The following is a 22,068-nucleotide window of genomic DNA, read 5'->3' as shown; positions in this document are numbered from 1 at the left end:
TTCAACAGGAGAGCTTCTCCTATTTTGGGAGCATACTTAGACTGGAGCTCTGAATCCTCTTTTTAGCAGCCTTTAGAAAACAGTTGTTTGCAATGTTAGGAAGCAGTCAGGCCAGCACTTGCATATGTCACTGTGGTGTTAACTGATTTCAGAGCAGCTGTGTGTACGCTGAATGCTAAGCACATGTTGAAGAGGTCCTGTGGTTGAGGTCTTGAGGTATTTTTACATAATGGATATTATGCAGGCTCAGAAGCAGAAGACGGTGTCAGCCAGTTAGGTCACCTTATAGGGGGGTTTCTTTCCAAATAACCCAGAGAAACTGAAGTTTGAGTCACTTAGGAAGAAGTATCTTGCCTTGGGAATCATAAGGTTTCCCATATAATTAGACTTTTTCTTTTTGTACTTGCACATTGCAGGCAAATTGATTGTGTTTGTTTCCCGTTACAGTGTTTTGTATAGAGCTCTGTTATCTCTGTTAGAGAAGGCTTTGGGGTGGGAAAATCTACAATTTAGTTGTTTTCTCGCTATTTCAGATGTCTTTTTTGGGCAAACGTCATCCTTTCCTTCTTTTATTGCCACAATAAATTTGCTGTCATCAGCTCAAGTGACTGAGGATAAAGAGCAGTCCTAAGCCAGTTACTCTGTGGTAACATCATTTTTATAGACTTAGCATCTTGGAGAAAGATAGACTTTTTGCCTCCAAGATTCGCGTGTACATCTCATTGTGCTTTCTGATTGCTTTGGTTAATGAACGGGAACAAGTGCTCTTGTGTGGGTGAATAATGTAAAGAGGTTTTTTGATAATTTGCAATGTATATGGTTATGGCAGGGAGTACAAGAGAGCAAGTTCACCATTTATTAGCATAAAATGCTGGCAGCTTTCAGTTTGCCAGGTGGCTGTACTTGTTCCTGCTCTTAGTCTCCGGTGAAAGATAAAACGGAGCAGGAATTTAGCCACTGGAGATACTGCAGTACAGTAGTATTCTTAGCTGAATGTATTGTCTCAGAAGAACAGTATATTGAAATTGGATTAAGGTAGAGACAGAATGACAACAGCTAAACGAAATTTAGGAATCTCAGTCTGTGGGCTCTGTTGAGCTAAGCTCAGCGTAAAATCTGTAGGGAGGCAAAGTGTATTTAAATCACTTTCTGTAGGCTCTGATGTGAATGGAGCCCAGTGGAGGGGAGGACACTTCTTGAAGAAAACACTTCTCCACTCTCCAGCGTGATCCCTTGGACCTGGGGTTACGTCGCTTGGCTAAACACTGCTGTCAGGATCTGGAAATGCTTCTTCAAGCAATGCGAATGTGGCAGAGCAAAGCCGGTGCCTGACTTGTCAGGCTGAGAAGACAGCACCTGAGCTTAGAGAAACACATTTTATTCTAATGCTGCAAAAATTCAAATACCTTCTTGATAATTATGAATGAAAACTGTCATCTTAAATCTAAATTAGCATCTCATTCTTTGGAAGACTAATTATATACCTATTCTGTAGAGACCAAGAGAGGAACAGCTGATGCAGTAATAAGCTCAGTTAGCAAGCAGGGGTTAGTGTATGCTAAACAGTAGATTGGGGAGATTGTTAATACCAGTTAAAATAATCCTATCAATGTCGATAATACTCAAATCTTGTTAATTTTAGGAAATTAGTCAGTGGACTGGACTTGAATTTTATTCGGTTGATTAAAAGATATGAGGAAGTCCTACTCAGAGATGAAGAACTGCTGTTGTACAATTTTGATGTTCCTTATGTACCACCAAGTACGAAACCAGATGTATCCATCAAAAATAAGAGCAGCAAAAGAGGACACAGAGGGTAGTCTAATTTCCTCCAAATCCTTGAGAGGTTAAGCCTGAATATTAATAAGCAACTTTTGTTGATTCTCTGAGGGGCAGTTAGGGCTTTTCCACCTTAATACCTGAAAAATAAGAGATTAATTCCAGGGCTTATTTTCATAAAGAAGCATAGGTATTGTGGAAATAAAAATAAATGGCTTTTATTTTCTCTGCGGGAGAAAATCAGTCATGTAACAATTCCCACCTCTCTAGCAGAGACGAATAATAGAATCAGAGAATCCCTAGGTTGGAAAAGACCTTTGAGATCATCAAGTCCAATTGTCCTTGTCTACTACTAGATCATACCTGTCTACTAGTACATGGCAGACCTGTAGCTAAACGCTGCTCTGATGAGTTTTCCAGGTCTGACCCTGAGGAACCCCTCTTCTTCAAGGAATGAATCACTGCAGATTCAAAGGCCATTAATATGAGCTTCTATATATGAGAAATAATCTTAATTGATCATAAATCTTAAATCTAAATATTGCTCCTGTAAATTGCAAGAAATAAGAAGGGAAAGGCTCTTCTAGAACCCACTGGGTAATCAGCTGAATTTGGTTGTGTTCGTTAGCTGGAAGATTTTTCACATCTATAGCTGTGTATTAAATCACAGTATGTTAATGAAGGAACAGAGTATTTTAGCGGAAAACTATAATTAAAAAAGCAGCTGACCCAAAGCAGTCACTTCATTGACTTTGTTCCTATTTTTTTAAGACCAATTCTGATAATAAGTACTACAATAAATGGTTAGAGTAATTCTTCTTGTCAGTAGAAGTTGCTGTGTCAGTTAAATGGGAAATCTTTAGGATAAGACATTTAGAGGTTTAGATTTGGTTCCTAGTACATCCCATGCCTTTAAATCTGGTCGATGAGGGGGCTGGGGTTTTGGAAATATTTTGGATGTTATTGAAACAAGTGAGTGAATGAAAACAGCAGTTTCATATAAACACTTATACTGACTACTTTGCTGAAAGTATCTATACAAACATGCCAACAACAAGTGGAAGTGTTCTTAAAAGTATTGAGACTGATGCTCTGTGGCTGGGAGAGCTGCACAGGGTCCTACTTGGGCACAGACAGTGCGAAGCAGCAGAAGGGCAGAGATGGGTGGATGGAGGGTGCTGCTAGAGCTGGGACTGCAATCAGGATTTGCAAGGATGTATGACTTGAGGAAGGGTGAATGACACAGCATAAATGGGAGCTGCAGGGAAACAGCTCCTGGGGTAGGGAAGAGTATTATGAGGCCTTATGAGGAACGGCTGAGAGAGCTGGGGTTGTTTAGCCTGGAGAAGAGGAGGCTGAGGGGAGACCTCATTGCTCTCTACAACTACCTGAAAGGAGGTTGTGGAGAGGAGGGTGCTGGCCTCTTCTCCCAAGTGACAGGGGACAGGACAAGAGGAAATGGCCTCAAGCTCCGCCAGGGGAGGTTTAGGCTGAACATTAGGAAGAATTTTTCCACAGAAAGGGTCATTGGGCACTGTTAGAGGCTGCCCAGGGAGGTGGTTGAGTCACGTTCCCTGGAGGTGTTTAAGGCACGGGTGGACAAGGTGCTGAGGGGCATGGTTTAGTGATTGATGGGAATGGTTGGACTTGATGATCCGGTGGGTCTTTTCCAACCTGGTGATTCTATGATTCTGTTATGGGCTGCAAAGGTTTTGGGGATCAGGGATTTTGGTGGATCAAAGCAGGTTCCTTGGGCTCTTGGGAAGTTGGTCCCTTGTGCACCTTTCATGGTTTGGCCTGAGGGCAGCATGGCAGAGGGATGTGTGCCTATACGCAGCATCACCATTTCCCCCCTTTGGGACTCCTCTCCTCAAAACCCAGGCAGCAAAAGTCGCTTCAGCAGCAGAAGGCAGAGAATTGGGGATGTTTTGCTGGTGACTAGGAAATAGAAGGGAAAGCAATTTTAACAAGTGTTTCACTATTAATTACAGCCTTGAATGGTATTTTAAGAATATTTTTGGCAGCTATTGGGTTATTTATATACTAACAGAGTAGATGGAAAATTGTGCTGAGAAAAAAAAGTATTATTTGCAATTTATAATTATTGTGAAATATTTTGAATTGATGATATATGGGAAAAGATTTAATTTTAGTTGCTGCACTAAAATTACAGGAAGCTTTGCAGACACTGAGTTGACATCCAGCAGCCAGTAGGTAGTAGATACTGAAAAGTCACACGTGTCTGGCTAAGTATATTCTCAAGAGGAGTTGCATTAAAGAAAAAGGCTTTGGGTTTCTTGCCAGGTTGTTGATTTTGCCACAGTGTTTTGTGGTCCTGGTACCTAGAAATGACCAGTATAGTTACTTTTCAAAGCAAGCGGAGAGACAAGAAAATACTAAGTAAGTTATGGCTGAGCAGAGGGATACATAGGGCTCCCATGAGAGCAGCTGTAAGAGCCGTGTAGTTGTGCAAGCAGCATAACTGGATTTCTCAGCCTAGTGACAACGTCCTTTGGCCAAGGACACCAAAACATACAAATAAGAAGGCCCAGGCTTTCCTGGGTGTGTATCGCAGGGGTCTGACTCAGTCATGACTGTTGTTTGGTTTTGTTTTAGTTTTGTTTGAGGTGTCCAAGTGTTGCAGAAAAAAGGCATAATTGACGCAGGATGCATCTGCTGAGCACCAGACTGTCACGTGTGCCCCACAGGCACGCTGATCCATCCCAGTCTCTCCTCCCACCGCTGCTTCTGAGACTTCTTCCCCTGGTCCCACATAAGCTGTGATTCCTTCCTCATGCCTTTTCATTGCAAACTTCCTGTTTTATTCATGATATCTCTTAAATCCTGATGAGATGCACTCCCACCTCTGGTTATGCAGATGATAATCAGGTGCTGGAGCTTCTCACGAAACCCCTCTTCTCATATATCTCCGTTTTGAAGATGTACATGACATAACTGGCAATCACTGCCCCACAGCTGTGGTGAATTGCCGAGATCTGGAAAGCAGTGTAATAGCTGCAAGAGTCACTCATGAAAACTTGGTATCTCTAATGCTACAATCAATCAAGTTGCTGTATAGCTCAGTATATTTTATAGCTCAGTAGGGAACTGAATTGTGAGAAGGGATAGTATGTTGTGTTTTGAGGTTCAGAAGAACATGAATTATCTTTACATAAACATATCTTGTCTGTACATACTTCTGGAATGGCCAAATCATATCATAGAATCATAGAATAACCAGGTTGGAAGAGACTCACCGGATCATCGAGTCCAACCATTCCTATCAGTCATTAAACCATCCCCCTCAGCACCTCGTCCACCCGTCCCTTAAACACCTCCAGGGAAGGGGACTCAACCACCTCCCTGGGCAGCCTGTTCCAGTGGCCAATGACCCTTTCCATGAAAAATTTCTTCCTAATGTCCAGCCTAAACCTCCCCTGGCGGAGCTTGAGGCCATTTCCTCTTGTCCTGTCCCCTGTCACTTGGGAGAAGAGGCCAGCACCCTCCTCCCCACAACCTCCTTTTAGGTAGTTGTAGAGAGCAATGAGGTCTCCCCTCAGCCTTCTCTTCTCTAGGCTAAACCACCCCAGCTCTCTCAGCCGTTCCTCATAAGGCCTGTTCTCCAGCCCCTTCACCAGCTTCGTTGCTCTTCTCTGGACTCGCTCCAGAGTCTCAACATCCTTCTTGTGGTGAGGGGCCCAGAACTGAACACAGGATTCAAGAAGTGGTCTCACCAGTGCTGAGTCCAGAGGGAGAATAACCTCCCTGGACCTGCTGGTCACACCGTTTCTGATCCAAGCCAAGATGCCATTGGCCTTCTTGGCCACCTGGGCCACTGCTGGCTCATATTCAGTTGGCTGTCAACCAACACCCCCAGTCCTTCTCCTCCAGGCAGCTTTCTAGACAGACTTCTCCTAGTCTGTAGCTGCACAGGGTTGTTGTGCCCCAAGTGAAGGACCCGGCATTTGGCCTTGTTCAACCTCCTGCCGTTGGACTCAGCCCAGCAGTCCAGCCTGTTGAGATCCCTTTGGAGCCTCCCTACCCTCGACATGGGTGGAAGATCGACACTTCCACCCATCTTAGTGTCATCTGCAAACTTGCTAAGGGTGCACTCAATGCCTTCATCCAGGTCATTGATAAAGACATTGAACAGGGCTGGACCTAGCACTGAGCCCTGGGGAACCCCACTTGGAACTGGTCTCCAGCTGAATTTAACACCATTTCCCAACCCTCTCTGGGCCCGGCCATCCAACCAGTTTTCCACCCAGGAGAGTGTGTACCTGGCTCTCTTGCATGTGCTTCATGATAGCACTCAAGATCACCTGTTCCATGACTTTCCCTGGCACTGAGGTCAGACTGACAGGCCTGTAGTTCCCTGGATCCTCCCTGCGACCCTTCTTGTAGATGGGCACAACATCAGCCAGCCTCCAGTCCAGTGGGACTTCCCCAGTCTTCCAGGACTGTTGGAAGATGATGGAAAGGGGTTTGGCCAGCACATCCGCCAGCTCCTTCAATACCCTTTCATTCATTATATTTCATTCATGAAAGAAAACTTACTCATTCTTTTTTTATGTAATTATTCCACAGGATCCTTCAAACCAAAAATGTGGAAGAAAGAAAACAGTGTCCTTCAGCAGCATGCCATCAGAGAAGAAAATAAGCAGTGCTAGTGACTGTATCAGCTTTATGCAGGCTGGGTGTGAACTGAAGAAAGTTCGTCCAAATTCCCGTATTTATAACCGTTTTTTTACTCTGGATCCTGACCTGCAGGCTCTTCGTTGGGAGCCTTCCAAGAAGGACCTTGAGAAAGCCAAGCTTGATATTTCTGCTATAAAAGAAATCAGACTAGGGAAGAACACAGAAACATTCAGGAATAATGGACTTGCAGACCAGATTTCTGAGGACTGTGCGCTGTCAATAATTCATGGAGAGAACTACGAGTCCCTTGACTTGGTTGCCAATTCAGCTGATGTTGCCAATATTTGGGTTTCAGGATTAAGGTACTTGGTTTCTCGTAGCAAACAACCCCTGGATCTAATGGAAGGCAGCCATAATACCCCACGATTTGCCTGGCTAAAAACTGTATTTGAAGCAGCAGATGTTGATGGTAATGGCATAATGTTAGAAGATACATCCGTAGAGCTAATAAAGAAACTTAATCCTACCTTAAAGGAATCAAAGATCAGATTAAAATTTAAAGAAATACAGAAGAGCAAAGAGAAACTGACAACACGAGTCACAAAGGAGGAATTTTGTGAAGCATTCAGTGAACTTTGCACAAGACCTGAAGTTTATTTCTTACTTGTGCAGATATCTAAAAACAAAGAGTATCTAGATGCCAATGACCTCATGCTGTTTTTAGAGGCTGAGCAAGGAGTGACCCACATAACAGAAGAAATGTGTCTAGATATTATACGTAGGTATGAGCTTTCTCAAGAGGGGCGATTGAAAGGTTTTCTTGCAATTGATGGATTTACTCAATACTTGTTGTCTCCAGAATGTGATATTTTTGACCCAGAGCACAAAAAAATTGTCCAAGACATGACACAGCCTTTGTCACATTACTACATCAACGCATCCCACAATACGTATCTCATAGAAGACCAGCTCAGAGGACCAGCTGATATCAATGGTTATGTCAGAGCTTTAAAGATGAGTTGTCGGAGTATTGAACTAGATGTCTGTGATGGCCCAGATAATGAACCCATTATTTGTAACCGTAACAACATGACATCGCCACTTGCTTTTCGAAATGTTATTGAGGTAATAAACAAACTGGCCTTCTTTGCTTCAGAGTACCCTCTTATTCTCTGTCTAGGCAACCACTGCTCAGTACAACAGCAGAAGGTAATGGTACAACACATGAAAAGGATCTTTGGAAACAAACTCTACACAGAGGCACCTTTATCATCGGAAGTCTACCTCCCGTCACCTGAGAAACTGAAAATGAAGATCATTGTGAAAGGGAAGAAGCTGCCCTGCGAGCAGGATATAGTAGAAGGAGAAGTCACAGATGAAGATGAAGAGGCTGAAATATCCCGGAGACTATCAGAGGACTTCTCAAGGGAACCGAAACTGATCTGGCTCTGCAGGGAATTGTCTGACTTGGTGTCCCTATGCAAGTCTGTCCGATACAAAGACTTCGAGACATCCATGAAAGCTCAAAATTATTGGGAAATGTGCTCCTTCAGTGAGGCAGAAGCCAGTCGGATTGCAAACGAATACCCTGAAGATTTTGTCAACTACAATAAAAAGTTTCTGTCCAGGGTGTACCCGAGTGCTATGAGGATAGACTCCAGTAACTTAAATCCTCAAGATTTTTGGAATTGTGGTTGCCAGATAGTGGCAATGAACTATCAGACCCCGGGGCCCATGATGGACCTACACACTGGCTGGTTCCTACAGAATGGGGGATGTGGGTATGTCCTCAGGCCTTCAGTGATGCGTGATGAAGTGTCTTACTTCAGTGCAAATACCAAGGGTATTGTTCCAGGTGTCTCTCCCCAAGTTCTACATGTCAAAATAATCAGTGGTCAGAACTTTCCAAAGCCCAAGGGTGCATGTGCAAAAGGGGATGTCATAGACCCCTATGTCTGCATAGAAATACATGGAATTCCTGCAGACTGCACCGAGCAAAGAACTAAAACAGTTCAGCAAAACAGTGATAACCCCATTTTTGATGAAAGCTTTGAGTTCCAGATCAATCTACCAGAGCTGGCCATGATCCGTTTTGTTGTTTTGGATGATGACTACATTGGGGACGAGTTCATAGGGCAGTACACTATCCCACTGGAGTGCTTACAGCCTGGGTACAGGCACATACCGCTGCGATCTTTTGTTGGTGATATCATGGAGCACGTTACCCTCTTTGTTCACATTGCAATTACCAACCGAAGTGGTGGTGGGAAAGCCCAGAAGCGCAGCCTCTCGGTGAGGATAGGAAAGAAAGCAAGGGAGTACACCATGCTGAGGAACACTGGGCTCAAGATTATCGATGATATCTTTAAGCTGGCAGTGCATCCACTACGAGAGGCCACTGACATGAGAGAAAATATGCAGGTATGACACTTCAGTTATGTGTATTGTTGTGTCCGGAATGTCAAAGCAAAGGTCCTCTGGTGAGCTGCTGATAGGAAAAACATGCTGAAGCTGGTGGAAGCCGGAGAAGCTTCAGACCCACAGCTACCATTGTCAGCCCTTAACTGGACATCAGAAGGCTGATGGTTACAGGTCTTAGCTAACAAGAAAATGTGGGATTAGGCAGAAATATTTTAAAAATCAGTATGCCTTCTCCAAACACATACTTCACTAGTTGTATTTGTCTGAGAAAGCAGAAAAATAGGGTCCCCAGGTCTCAAAAACTTCATTTGCTCACTGGTCCTGGAAAATGTCAGCAAGCTTTTGTTATGCTAACTGAGTAAGAGTTATGCTCTTAATTTTTTGTCTGGGTGAGTATAAGAAACAGTTGGTGAATGTGCCATTAAGGTCCTGTCTGCACCAGAGAAACCCGCCGTGTGGAGAGCAGCATGTTTCCCTGAGTGTGTGTTGCCACCATTTGCCCAAGGGCTGCAGATGTTCAACATACGCACTGAATGCCGCTTGGATTGCAGCTTCTTCCCTGCTAAATAGCTGTGTTGTCTTGGCTGGCTGTGTGCTGGCACAGGCACCGGTGCTCTGTCTTGGCTTAGGTGGTCTCCTGGCACCACATCCACCCACGTGTGCTGCTCTGAGAGCAGCTGAGCCTGCCACAGCCAGAGATGTTGGGGCCCAGGTGCACAGCAGCGTCACAACGGCTCACGTTAGACCTTTGTGGTTGGCTGAAGGTGAAGTGGCAGCAAGGCCAAGCAAGAACCAGCCTGCTTGGTGCTGCCCTCCCCAGTGAGGACGTCTCTTTGGGTTCAGTAAAGGGCAGCTCAACTCAGTGCTCCAGGCGCTGCCTAGAAACAAAACTGAGTAGCATTAAACATTGAGTTTTCTTTAATAAACAGTTGAAATCAGCCATAACAATCTCCTTGGTAAAGATACAGAACCAATACGTTTTTCTTTCTTGAAAAGAGGAGAAAACCACGTAGCACTTCATTGACCCCGCTCTTCTGGACAGAGTCTAAAGCAAATTAAAAGCTGGAAAAGTTTGCAAAATGACATAAGTTTTAAGTCACTCCCAAAGGAATAGTCTAAGCATATTTTTAAGAATGGGAAACTTCCCAGCCTTTTCTTTCCTGCAGGCCTTGAAAGTATTTAGTTTGAACCGCTGACTCCACCTTCTGTCTAGGTCAGGCTTATGTATGTGAACTATACAAAAGAAAATACTCTGACTCAGAAACAGTATGAATGTGCCCTACAAACAAAATTTCAGTACAAGATCTTGTTCTGGGGCATGCCTGATAAAGATGCAGTCATTTCATTTAATAGCATGCTCATATGTTTTATTAATGAGAAAAGCCTATATTAATATGCTGAGAATTTTCTAGTGACTGGTTTTTTTTCAACATTTACAAGGGGAACATTTACAAGGTATGGGCTTATAATACTCTCTTACTTGGATTTTGTGCATCTTGGTCGTTTGTTGTGTGCCTCGAGAATCTAAATGGTGCTGGCATGTCAGCTACGTATCCGCTGACTTAAATAAATAAATCCTAGCACTGTTAGTTTGGTTTGACTCGTATATCCAGTATTGATTTTCTTACATGTGATCTATGAAGGGGGAAGAGTATTTGTGTTTCTTTATGATGTGGTAATGCAAGGCTGAAAACCGAGTGGGTTTTTTTTCCTGTTTCCTTTCCCATGGGAAATACAAGGTCTGTCAAACTTGTTCTTACTGGAAGATGATGATGATGGGAGAATGAGGCATTTACAGCATCAAAAGCAATCGGAGTCTGAACAGTTGGCAAGAGAACATCGGCATTTTAGGCCGATGCTTTAATACGTTGGGGACCAGAGCTTGTCCCTGTGGGGCTGGATTTGCAATGCAAGGCTGGCAGCTGGGATACTTGAGGCACAGGGGATGCTGGAGCTGGCAGTAGGCTTGGGGAGCCAAGAACAGGGGTTGGCCAGGGATTCCTGCCTATGCTGTCACCCTGGGGCCTGTGGGGAACCTGGGGATGGTGGACAGTGGGTTAGCACTGTCCCACATCAGGATGGAGAAGCAGGCAGGAGGGGCGCAGTGGCAAATGGCAACTTGTGCTCAAGTATTTCTTTTCCTTTCCCCAGAATGCCATGGTGTCTGTCAAGGAGCTGTGCGGGCTGCCACCCATTGCGAGCCTGAAGCAATGTATCCTGACCCTGTCCTCGCGGCTTGTGAACAGCGACAATGCACCCTCTGTTACCCTCTGCATGAAGGATGCTTTTCCTTACTTAGAACCTCTGGGGGCTATGCCTGATGTGCAGAAGAAGGTCCTGGCAGCATATGACCTGGTAGGCACTAACCACCGCCCCCTCTGCTTTCCCTCACTGTCTTGAATATGGCAGGCAAGACTCACAGAATCATAGAATCACCAAGTTGGAAAAGACCCACTGGATCGTCGAGTCCCTTAAACCCCTCCAGGGAAGGTGACTCAACCACCTCCCTGGGCAGCCTGTTCCAGTGACCGATGACCCTTTCTGTGAAAAAGTTTTTCCTAATGTCCAGCCTAAACATCCCCTGTTGGAGTTTGAGGCCATTCCCTCTTGTCCTGTCCCCTGTCACTTGGGAGAAGAGGCCAGCACCCTCCTCTCCACAACCTCCTTTCAAGTAGTTGTAGAGAGCAATGAGGTCTCCCCTCAGCCGCCTCTTCTCCGGGCTAAACACCCCCAGCTCTCTCAGCTGCTCCTTATAAGGCCTGTTCTCCAGCCCCCTCACCAGCTTCGTTGTTCTTCTCTGGACTTGCTGGCTTTCATACACCCAAATGTTTCAGTTACATGAATGAGGCTCTTTAAATGACTTAAGCTATGCAAAATTGTCCTTTAATCACCAACATCACCACACTGGGCTTGTTGGATGTGGTTTTGTTTTGGTTTTTTTTCACATGATTGTGGCTAGCACAGGTTGGCACTGGAGGAGGGACGGTGTTTACAAAAATACCAGCAATTCAGCATGTGCTGGCGGCTGCTAGTAGTTGTCCTTGAAAAGTGGCAAGATTTGTGTGCTACCCTTCACTTGCCTCCTCGCAGCAGAGGACGAGGCCATTAGATGGGGAGCTGCAGTGTGGGAGTTCCTGAGCAAAGCTGAGCCGTCCCCTTCCCAATGCCTTTCAGCAGCTCTGTAACTAGTGTCCATGTCCTTAACAAAGAAAGTTGGTGGCACTCTTGCAGGGGGCATTGTAGAGTAGGAAGGGAAGTTTTAATGTCCTTTTTCTGTTTGAATGGGAAATTAAGGGCAACATGACACAGAAATACTTACAAAAACAGAGAGAGATGAGCTGAAGACATTCCAGGAGAATGCTGCAGCTCAGCCCTGTCTGATGACATATGTCACTGCTATAGGTGACTGAGCAGCCGCTGTAGGTGACTTCCAGCAGCAGAATAGTCACTTTGTGCTTCTCAGGATGTTGGACTGCCCCTGACTTCCCATCTAGAGATGGAACGCAGCAAGTTACACAGTTTTGCAGACCCTGTCTTAAATACTACGCTGGCAACTGGCTAAATCCTGACGCGTGTTCAGTGCGTGGCAGTTATTTCTGCAGCTTATGTCTTTAGGGAATGAAAATGTGAATAACTTTGGGGGTACCAAATTGCTCCCAGAGACCCTGAAGTGTTGGGAAAAGCGATCACATCTTTGATCAGCTATTCAGCGTGCCAAATGCTCGCCTACTTTCTGTTTCTTGTTTTGCTGTTACAACACCCTTTTCAGGAGAAAATCAGCTTGGGGGAAGAAGGAGACCCTGATTAGAAGAGATGTACTAGAAATACTCCGAAATAACCTTTGGGTTCCTTCCAAAGTGGTTTATATTTCTTGAAGATTATGAAGCTAAGGTTATTAAATACCAGCTCTAACAGTATCAGAACAAGGATTTGTAAGTCCTGCTGATTGCCATATTTTAGATTGGACTTTTGGGAGATAGATTTGTTGTGTGGTGTGATGACTCTCTGAAAGGGCAAATACCACATAAATAATTTTTCTGTCTTTGGAGGCCTGCTTAATGGAATTTTACCAAAATGAATGTGTCGCCTCTTATCTTTGTAATTATATATTGAAGGATACACATGGGACATTTCAAGGCCTTGTTGTACTTTGGAAACAGTTTTCCAGTTTAAATAAGTGAAAGGCCTCTTTCAGATGCAGACAAAAGCACTTGTAAATCTGTTTTAAATAAAGTTTGCTCTCACATTTATGTCTGATGGAGGGAGATGTATCTTGAATGTCAAGAGACAGTGCGAGGAGTTTAAAATCAGAGGGCTGAGAAACAGAAAAGAAATTTTTCCATGCCTATGGAAGGATTGGTTTGAGATGTGGTTCTGGTTAATGAGAACATGATACTGGAAATAAATTTTACCCGCTTTGTCTGTCTGGGACTGCCACCTAATTTGCTAAAACTATTGGATTCTGAGAAAGCAAAAGCGGAATTTAATAAATGTTTTTGCTACGCTTTGGATATTTGCCTTTTGATGCAATGCCAGCAGCAGAATCCTATTTAACCTTTTCTGTGTTTAAAAACATGAACTGTCTCTTTCAATCTCGGTAGCTGATAATACAGTGTGAGGAGGGTGTTTGTTTACAGTTTCAGTGTCGAGAAAGGGCTCTTCCTTGCTAAGGTGTTTGTAATGACTTAGTATAATCCCAGATGCATTTATTTTAAATGATATTTTTTTGTTTGTTCGTTTTGTTGCAAATGAGCCTTTTAAGTTGTTGGTAAATATGGCTTCAAGGAACTGGACCCAGAGTGCTTGCTGCTTGTCTTCAATTCCCGAGAAATGTCTCTTCACCTCAAAGCACATTTTGGGTTAATAGACCTGAGAGTGATTTTAAATGCATAAAATAAAATCTATTGACATTGGCCTCTCTCTTGTATGAATGGGTTGTACTTCTTAATTCCTTTTATGGTAGAACAGAAAAAAAGTTTGACTTAAAATCTCATAGTGGGAAGCTGAGATTGTATTTCTGCCTCACTTGCTAGGCTCCACAGCACAGATATCATGAGTGTGGAGAAAACCTTCCTTGCCATCTCCAAGACCACTATGTATTTTACATTCTTTAAAAAGTCTGCTTTGAAAATAATCTTGGATAAAAACAGCCTGATATGTTGAGGTTTTTTTTCCCCAACTGAACATACCTTTTTTTTTCTCTTTTTCCCCCAAAGAAAGTATAAACTGCCCGTATGTTTAATGGGGCAGAGACAGGGCTGACAGTCCAGAAAAATGGAGGTGCAAATGCTTGGAGACCTGCCACAATGATCTGGAAAACAATTAAGTGTCTGTTCCCTCCCGCTCTGCCTTTGTCAGCAGGCGCCACAGACAAAGACTGGTTTGTGCAGTTTGTTTGGGTTTTTTCCTGTGCAATTAATTTTACCATTGTGTTCCACATTAAATATTTTCTTTCAAGAGAGGCCCTGTTAGAATAAAATTTCATGTGCTTTGTTTAAGGAACCGGAATAATTTTTCAAGGCTCTATTTTTTTATGGTCACATTGCAGTGGTTTAGTGGAACTCCACCGTTTCTTTGTCTCATGGAGGTTGAGGCTTCATTGATGATACTGGGTGGAATGGGAGTTTCTAAAGAGGAAAGCAGGGAGTGGGATTTGCTGAAAACAAGAGCAAAAGGTGGACTGTTGACAATACACAGAAAACATTTTTGGACTCAATGATCCGGTGGGTCTCTTCCAACCTGGTGATTCTGTGATTCTGTGAAAAATATGCTAACTACCAGAAACCCAGTTTAAAATGATTTATTTCAACTTACAGCTTTGCGTGATACCGTACAAGGAGTACGATGAATGGATTTCGGTAGTGTTGTCATTGATTCCTTCACATACATCCTCAGATGGTGTAGCATGTCATGTACAGACCTATTCTTTAGACCTCTCCTTTCTCATGAAGGAGGACTCTTCCTTTCGCCCTCCGCCTGTGTGCTCGCTCTCATCAGTGGCCAGGCATGAGAAGATGCTTGCTGAGGTGGGCAGCATGTGAGGTGCACCTTGAAAGCTGTCAAATTTATGCTAGTGTTTATTGATCACACCTTAAAAAAAGGACATACTCAATGTGAAAAGAAGGGATAGGGCTAAGCCAGGCGTGACAGATGGTTGAATTATTCACTGCAAATAGTTATCCTATGGAGTTAGGATTTTTTTTTTTTTTTGGTTGAGGATTGTTCAGAAACAGATTGTGGTTTCTCTGTCGGCGTGATATATACATTTGCTGATGCAAGCACACATGGACTCAGGGACACTTGTGCACTTTTCAGTTATTGTTTCAGCACTATTTTACCTTCATGATCAAACGATTGAATCATTTGCAAATCATAAGCAGTGAGCAAGTAATGATAAAATGTTTTTACCCAGTCTCCTGGCTCTTGCACATAAAAGTTTTCGTGGAAAAATAAAGAAGCTCCCCAAGTATTTTTATGAGGAAGAAAAATGTTTGACAGCGAAGTTATTTGTTATATAAACTATGTTGATTTTTTTTCTCTGTATTCAGGCCTCTTTAGTGGAACCGATCTTGATTATTTTAGAACAGACAAGTGTGGAAGGACATTGTAGGTGCTGTTGAAAGAAGGCAAGTTAGAGTTAAGAACTTCCTAGCCAACATGGAGTTGGATTGGGGATTTTTGAGAAGAGAAGCAATATCTGTAACTCTCCTGGGGCATAAATTAATGCATTTAAAGGCAGTGTTTTTGTCAACACAGGTACTGGTCCATGCAGCCAAACTCATACTGTAGAAGTGAGATGTGTCTGGAGAGGAACTGCTCTTTCCTGCTCTTCTTTCCCATTCAGTCTTTTTGTGTTTCTTTGTCTTGCTGCAGGCATGACATCTTTATTCCAAAGGAGAAAGTCCATTTTCCCAGTTTATGTCAGCACAAAATGACTAACTAGGGTTTTTTGAGCTCTTCCACTGAAATTCTTACTTCAGCTGTGGGACAGAGTCATTCCCAAAGGAATGGTTTTCACAATTCTCTGAGCAGCTGAAGATGAGGGATATTGCAGAGCAGAACATCCACTGCCAAGGAAGTGTCATAAAGCACTGACGTCAAACTGAGGCCGGTGCATGGACATTGTCTTGAATTCATATCTGGTTTAGAGAGTTTTCTGTCCAAAATTGGACATAGGCTGGGAAAGCAATTATCCTGTTTCTTTCTCCACTTCTTGTAATTCTTTCTTTTATTTACCCACCACACTTCCAACTTCTGTCTCTGATAGCTATGTCCTATAGTTCCTTCTACAATAAGACCTGAAAATGGTCAGATTAGAACCAGTTGGGTACTTCAATTACTTGGCTTTAACATAAACATAATGAAAGCTGACCCCTTCCCTTGTTCCTCTAGTGCTCCTGTTTCAAAAGAACTGATCTTCATGCGCTAAATCACATCCTGCAACACTCTGGCATCATATTTCTCCAGAAATATTTGTAGGCAAAAAAATGAAATTGAAATTTAAGGTGACTTTTATTCAGTTCATTCTCCAGTATATGTTGATAAAGTATTTCAGATGTTTCTAGCTGATGTAACCATCCCTGATAACTGTTCCTCTTACTGGGCTGTTGTAGGAAAAGGCTCAGCTACAGAAACTTGGCTTGGAGCATACTGGGCCAGAGACAGGGCAGACTGATGGCCAGTGTTCCTTGTCATGTCCTGGCACCACATGCACATACTCCTTTTTTACAAGACTTGCTGGCACACAATTGATTGCCTGGCTGCTTCTTGTCCCAAATGTCTGCAAGAAGTGCTCAGTGCTAAAGAGGGAATCTGTTCAAATTTGCGTGAGCTCAATTTGTGCTTCAGCTGGCTTTCCAAATTGGTTGTATTTTTATAGCCTTTTTGGTTTTATTTGAGGGGTGGGGGGGGTTGGGTCTCTCTTTCTCCCTCTCTTTCTCCCTCTCTTTCTCCCTCTCTTTCTCCCTCTCTTTCTCCCTCTCTTTCTCCCTCTCTTTCTCCGTCTCTTTCTCCGTCTCTTTCTCCGTCTCTTTCTCCGTCTCTTTCTCCGTCTCTTTCTCCCTCTCCGAAGCATGATGTGGTACTTCTCACCCTCTTCATTGTCAGTGAAAAGCACAGGGACAACACCCATGAGGAGACGAGAAAGCTTCCTTTAAGTTTGATATTCAGTTGGTTTCTGTTCTAAACATTACAATATTTATGAGAGGATTCTTTGAACTGTCTCTTTTGTATCATTTATCTTCCCAGCAGGAGCAGTGCTTTAATTTGCCACCAGGAGTTTTCCCTGTCCCTTTTTGTCTTTTTTTGGTGAAACTCTGCTCTGTTAATTTCCTCTCCCATTTTCAGTCTCTGGAATAGTTTGTAACGAAAAGAAGAAATTGATCTCTAGCACAGGAGTTTATTGAACTAAAAATAAATAAGTTTTTTTTTTTAAATTCAGTTTGCACTGATCCTATGATTTAACTACCTTTAGTACAGACAAGAATAAGCCTGTTAAGTTTTTGTGGGTAAAAATGTGATGCTCTCAGTGTGAAGGTATTTTAAATTTAACTTCAAATTTATTTGTCTTTGTCATTAATTATGAAGTAAAGCATTGTTTTTTTCTGCAAAGCAATGGAATCTTGAATTTGATATTACATGCTACATTTATATACATAAGTGAGACAAGTCAGTTTTTATTTTCAGCCCATGGTCTTTTCCACTTTCTGACTCTCATATGCTGAATGAGAGAGAGCTCCTGGGTTTGTGCCAGCTCTTGTTTCCCTTGCTTTTGGGAGAAACCCACATGATTGTAACAGGATGCTTCAGGTGGATTGAAATGAATCAAGTTGAGGCTTCTTGCTTTCAGCATTGCATATGAATATTTAAATTAAATGAGCTATTTTGCAGAAAAAAATCTAACCTATGCAGATGAGGCTTTGTGTTCCTCATTCTCATTAGCTTATTGAATGTGACGTGTATTTCTGGGACTTGTGCCATCTTTCATCAATCTGAACACCCCCTTATTCACTCCTTGTTATCAGGAGTGCACTGCAGCCTCTCCAGGAGGGTTACCACTTCCAGGACTTGCAAAAATCTTTGTGTCCCTGCTCCCATGGAAACATGGCAAGGGTCCCCGATAGGAGGCGTGGGTCTGTCCTTTGTTCCTGCAGAGCTCTGTGCTGCTGCAGGTGTTGAACGAGCGCATGAAGGGACCCCATGCCCACCCCACAGGTCTCGACCCTCGGGGTGCAGAGCCCAGTGCTGAAATCAGCAGGATCCCAAATGATGTCAAAGTGTGTGGTAGTTTCTCCCATTCAGCCACATTCCCTTCTCTTTAATGGCTACGCATAGTTGGTCAGCAAGGTAGCTTTTTAAGTCCCTATACTAGAATCAAGTTTTGTGTAGTTTTACTCCTATTCTTGTCTACTTTTTTCTCCTGTAGGTATGTTCAACACACCACTCAGTAAAGTTTATAGTCTTTCCGATATGGGAAATGCAAGTTGTCCTGAGCAATCCTGCCAGCTTCAGCAGCTGCTAAAAGTTTCCTCACTGACTATAAGCAGACCCGAATACTGGCATCTATCCTTTAGAGGTTGCTTTTTAGTATGTGTCATCTGGAGGTTAATCCCTTGAAGCTCAGCGTGCAGGAGTTAACACTCTGGTGGAGCAAGAGTTTCCTGAGGGAGCAGGATGTCTCTTGCTTTTTGGGAGGCACTCACCGAAGCGAGTTGCCATGTGGGAGCTGACATTAAACAGCAGCCCTGATAGGCTCCAGGCAGTTGGCTGGGACTTAAACAACTGCTGAAGAGTGCTGCTCACTGCAGGTCTGAGCAGAGTAAAGGTGCACAGAAATTCATGCTGCCAACATCAGGAAGCTCATTTTTTGTATTTGAGACAGGTTGGAGGATTTTGAAACATTGCTGGTAAAACGGTATGAAAATTTCAAGCTGTCGTGTGATTTATGGGGTTACCTTCCCAGAGAAAAATCTCATATTCCTCTATGTTGTGTTTAGAGCTTCTGGTTCTTGTCTTGGCACCGATAGAAGTAGGTGGGATCCCCAGACGTGGTTATGGGTGTGGTGGAACTGAAAAAGCAGAAGACCATTCAGACTGGGAGACCATGGACTCATTTCAGAACCCGTGACAAAAAAGAGTATCCCGATGCCATAAGACAGGACTGTAAGCAGGAGCTGTTGATAAGCAGAGCCACAGGAGCAAAGTCTCGCAGGGGCAGGTGGATGGGACCAAGTGCAGGTGTCTATGGCAAACATGTTACATCCCTGGCCAGCATTCTCCTCTGCAGCCACCAACCCTGCCAAAACTGATGCCTGCTGTCCTGTGTCCAACCTGAAAGGATGTGCAGGGCTCTCGTTTCTAGTTGAGGCTCTCACATGCTTTTACCTCTATTAAACTGAATACAGACAAATTGTTGATATTAACTAGTAACTTAGCTTTTTAGGTGGCCTTTTTAATATTTACTTAGTAAATATCTCCCAGAGTGCTACCTTGTAAGTGAACACATCTGAGGAGGAAAAAAAAGGAAAAAAAAAGAAAAATCAAAAGTGGTTTTTCAGATGAGATTGGTTATTTTTTGAGGGTTATAATGGTTGCGTTGCCAGGATTTGCACAGAATCTTTTCAAGAGCATCTATTGTGGTATGCTTTAAGAAAACAAAACGAAACAAACCCCAAACCAAACAAAATGCCCCAACCTTATGCTATGATATTATTCCTGGATAGCTGCTACTTGCCTGCGGTTCTTCTATCTGTATGAATCAATCTCTGGTTCTTCAGAGTGAACACCTAGGCTTTCTCCTTGCCCTAGCCTGTTGTTATGATCTTTTACCACAGCGTTAGGAAGCAGGATCTCTTGCCCACTGAAACTGCACACGCGGTTCTTGTTGGGAGCAGAGTCAAGCCTGTTATGGAGAAATACCACGTCCTGCACTCTGTGTTATTACAGGTGGCAAGGTATCACAGACCAGCCAGACTCGTGTATCGTAGCTGGCCCAGAGTGTATTATTTCTACCTAGCGCATTATTTCCTAGAGGAACAGATGAGGGTGCATGCCAGGTGGTGTGCCAAGGGCATTCCCTCACTCCAGTTGCTGAGCTGAGGAACTCTGAATCCATCCTGCAGAATTGCCGTGGGACAAAAGCTATTTATTTTTGTGAAGATTGCTGCTGAGCAGGAAGACGGTAATGGGTTAATTTCTACTATATGATTTGCTTTTAATTGTTTATTCTTGCTGAGCTGAGAGCAGTCAGACTTTGATGTCAGCATCAAAGGAGTGGAGGGCTTCTCTACCTACTCTGCAGCAAGGGAAAATCAACGTTTTCTTGCCACTATTCATTTAAAAAATGAATGTAATACCTTCGTGTCTGAGAATCCTAGAACAAGCATGCCAGAAAATCCTGGGAGTGTGCCTAGTAGTAGTAGTAGTAAGATCTGATCACACTTAGATTAGCAAATTGCGTGATTCTCAAGCTTGCTTTTTTAGCGTGTGGTAGGGTAATTTCCTGTGGCCATATACATGTATCTATGTATACGTGTGTACATACAAAAAACGTTGATCTGCTGGAGGATTGGGAGGCTCAGCAAAGGGATCTCAACAGGCTGGACCGCTGGACTGAGACCAATGGGATGAGGTTTAACAAGGCCAAATGCCGGGTCCTGCACTTGGGGCACAACAACCCTGTGCAGCTACAGACTAGGAGAAGTCTGGCTAGAAAGCTGCCTGGAGGAGAGGGACCTGGGGATGTTGGTTGACAGAGACTGAACATGAGCCAGCAGTGTGCCCAGGTGGCCAAGAAGGCCAATGGCATCTTGGCTTGTATCAGAAACGGCGTGGCCAGCAGGTCCAGGGTGGTTGATTCACCTACCCTGGAGGTGTTTAAGGCACAGGTGGACGAGGTGCTAAGGGGCATGGTTTAGTGTTTGATAGGAATGGTTGGACTCGATGATCCGGTGGGTCTCTTCCAACCTGTTTATTCTATGATTCTATGTTTCTAGGATTCTCTGTAGTCAGCACTAGTGAGACCACTCCTTGAATCCTGTGTTCAGTTCTGGGCCCCTCACCACAAGAAGGATGTTGAGGCTCTGGAGCGAGTCCAGAGAAGAGCAACGAAGCTGGTGAGGGGGCTAGAGAACAGGCCTTATGAGGAACGGCTGAGAGAGCTGGGGGTGTTTAGCCTAGAGAAGAGGAGGCTGAGGGGAGACCTCATTGCTCTCTACAACTCCCTGAAAGGAGGTTGTGGCGAGGAGGGAGCTGGGCTCTTCTCCCAAGTGACAGGGGACAGGACAAGAGGGAATGGCCTCAAGCTCCACCAGGGGAGATTTAGGCTGAACATTAGGAAAAACTTTTTCACAGAAAGGGTCGTTGGTCACTGGAACAGGCTGCCCAGGGAGGTGGTTGAGTCATCTTCCCTGGAGGTGTTTAAAGGATGGGTGGATGAGGCACTGAGGGACGTGGTTTAGTGTTTGATAGGAATGGTTGGACTCGACGATCCGGTGGGTCTCTTCCAACCTGGTGATTCTATGATTCTATGAACTCTCACAACTCAAGTTCTGCTTTAGAGATCTGAGCACAAGAGAGTCAGGTGCTTTGTATATGTTGTCCCAGCTTAGATGCATTGTCCTTACTGGGCAAATCTTTGCTGCTGGGTAGGAGGTACAGGCAGAGACCCACGGGGGCCAAGCCATGGGTAGTGGGTGCATGGGATGAAGTGGCCGCAGAAGTGCTAGCAATGTAGACACTGGCTCACAGACCCCATGTCTGTGTGTGCAAGAGGTGCACATTTGGCCTCTAGCTGTCTCTCTAGTGACGTGCAGGTTTTATTGGGATTCTTGCTCTCTGCTACTCAGATCAACTTCAGCATTTGTACTTGGCGGCTGAACAGCTCCTTCAGCACAAAATGACTGTGCACTGTGGTACTGAAAAGCAAGGGTTGGTAGAAATTGTCACTTCTTTCTAGATGACAAGCGAAAATGTCAAAGATGGAAAAATCAACGTGATGCATGAACAAGTAAGTAATAAGAATGGAAGGCAAAGGATGGTTTTGTAAAGTAATTTCAATCTCAGGCATATCCACTGGGCATGTTCTGTTAAAAACCAATTTTGCACTCTGTAGATGGATCAGACTTTTTTCCTCTCTGCCCATGAGGCTGATAATGGAGTTTGGTTTTCTTATGTTCTTATTTATAGCAAAGCCAAGGCATAGCTGTTTTTATTAAATGAAGCCTGTTTTAG

At 43.8% G+C, this 22,068-nt stretch overlaps 1 protein-coding gene across 1 annotated transcript in view; it reads left to right on the top strand.

Moving 5' to 3' along the window:
* PLCL1 (phospholipase C like 1 (inactive)) overlaps positions 1–22,068 on the top strand; it is a 212,536-nt gene that overhangs the window by 163,407 nt on the left and 27,061 nt on the right. The window contains exons 2-3 of the mRNA XM_069860686.1: positions 6,367–8,838; positions 10,990–11,193. Of these exons, the coding sequence (XP_069716787.1) occupies positions 6,367–8,838; positions 10,990–11,193 (2,676 nt within the window). The remainder of the gene's footprint in view (positions 1–6,366; positions 8,839–10,989; positions 11,194–22,068) is intronic.

This window comes from Phaenicophaeus curvirostris, chromosome 7 (genome assembly GCF_032191515.1).
Source record: "Phaenicophaeus curvirostris isolate KB17595 chromosome 7, BPBGC_Pcur_1.0, whole genome shotgun sequence".
Taxonomy (NCBI): domain Eukaryota; kingdom Metazoa; phylum Chordata; class Aves; order Cuculiformes; family Cuculidae; genus Phaenicophaeus; species Phaenicophaeus curvirostris.
Note: the sequence above shows the minus strand (reverse complement) of the source record. Positions and strands in the feature narration are given on the sequence as shown.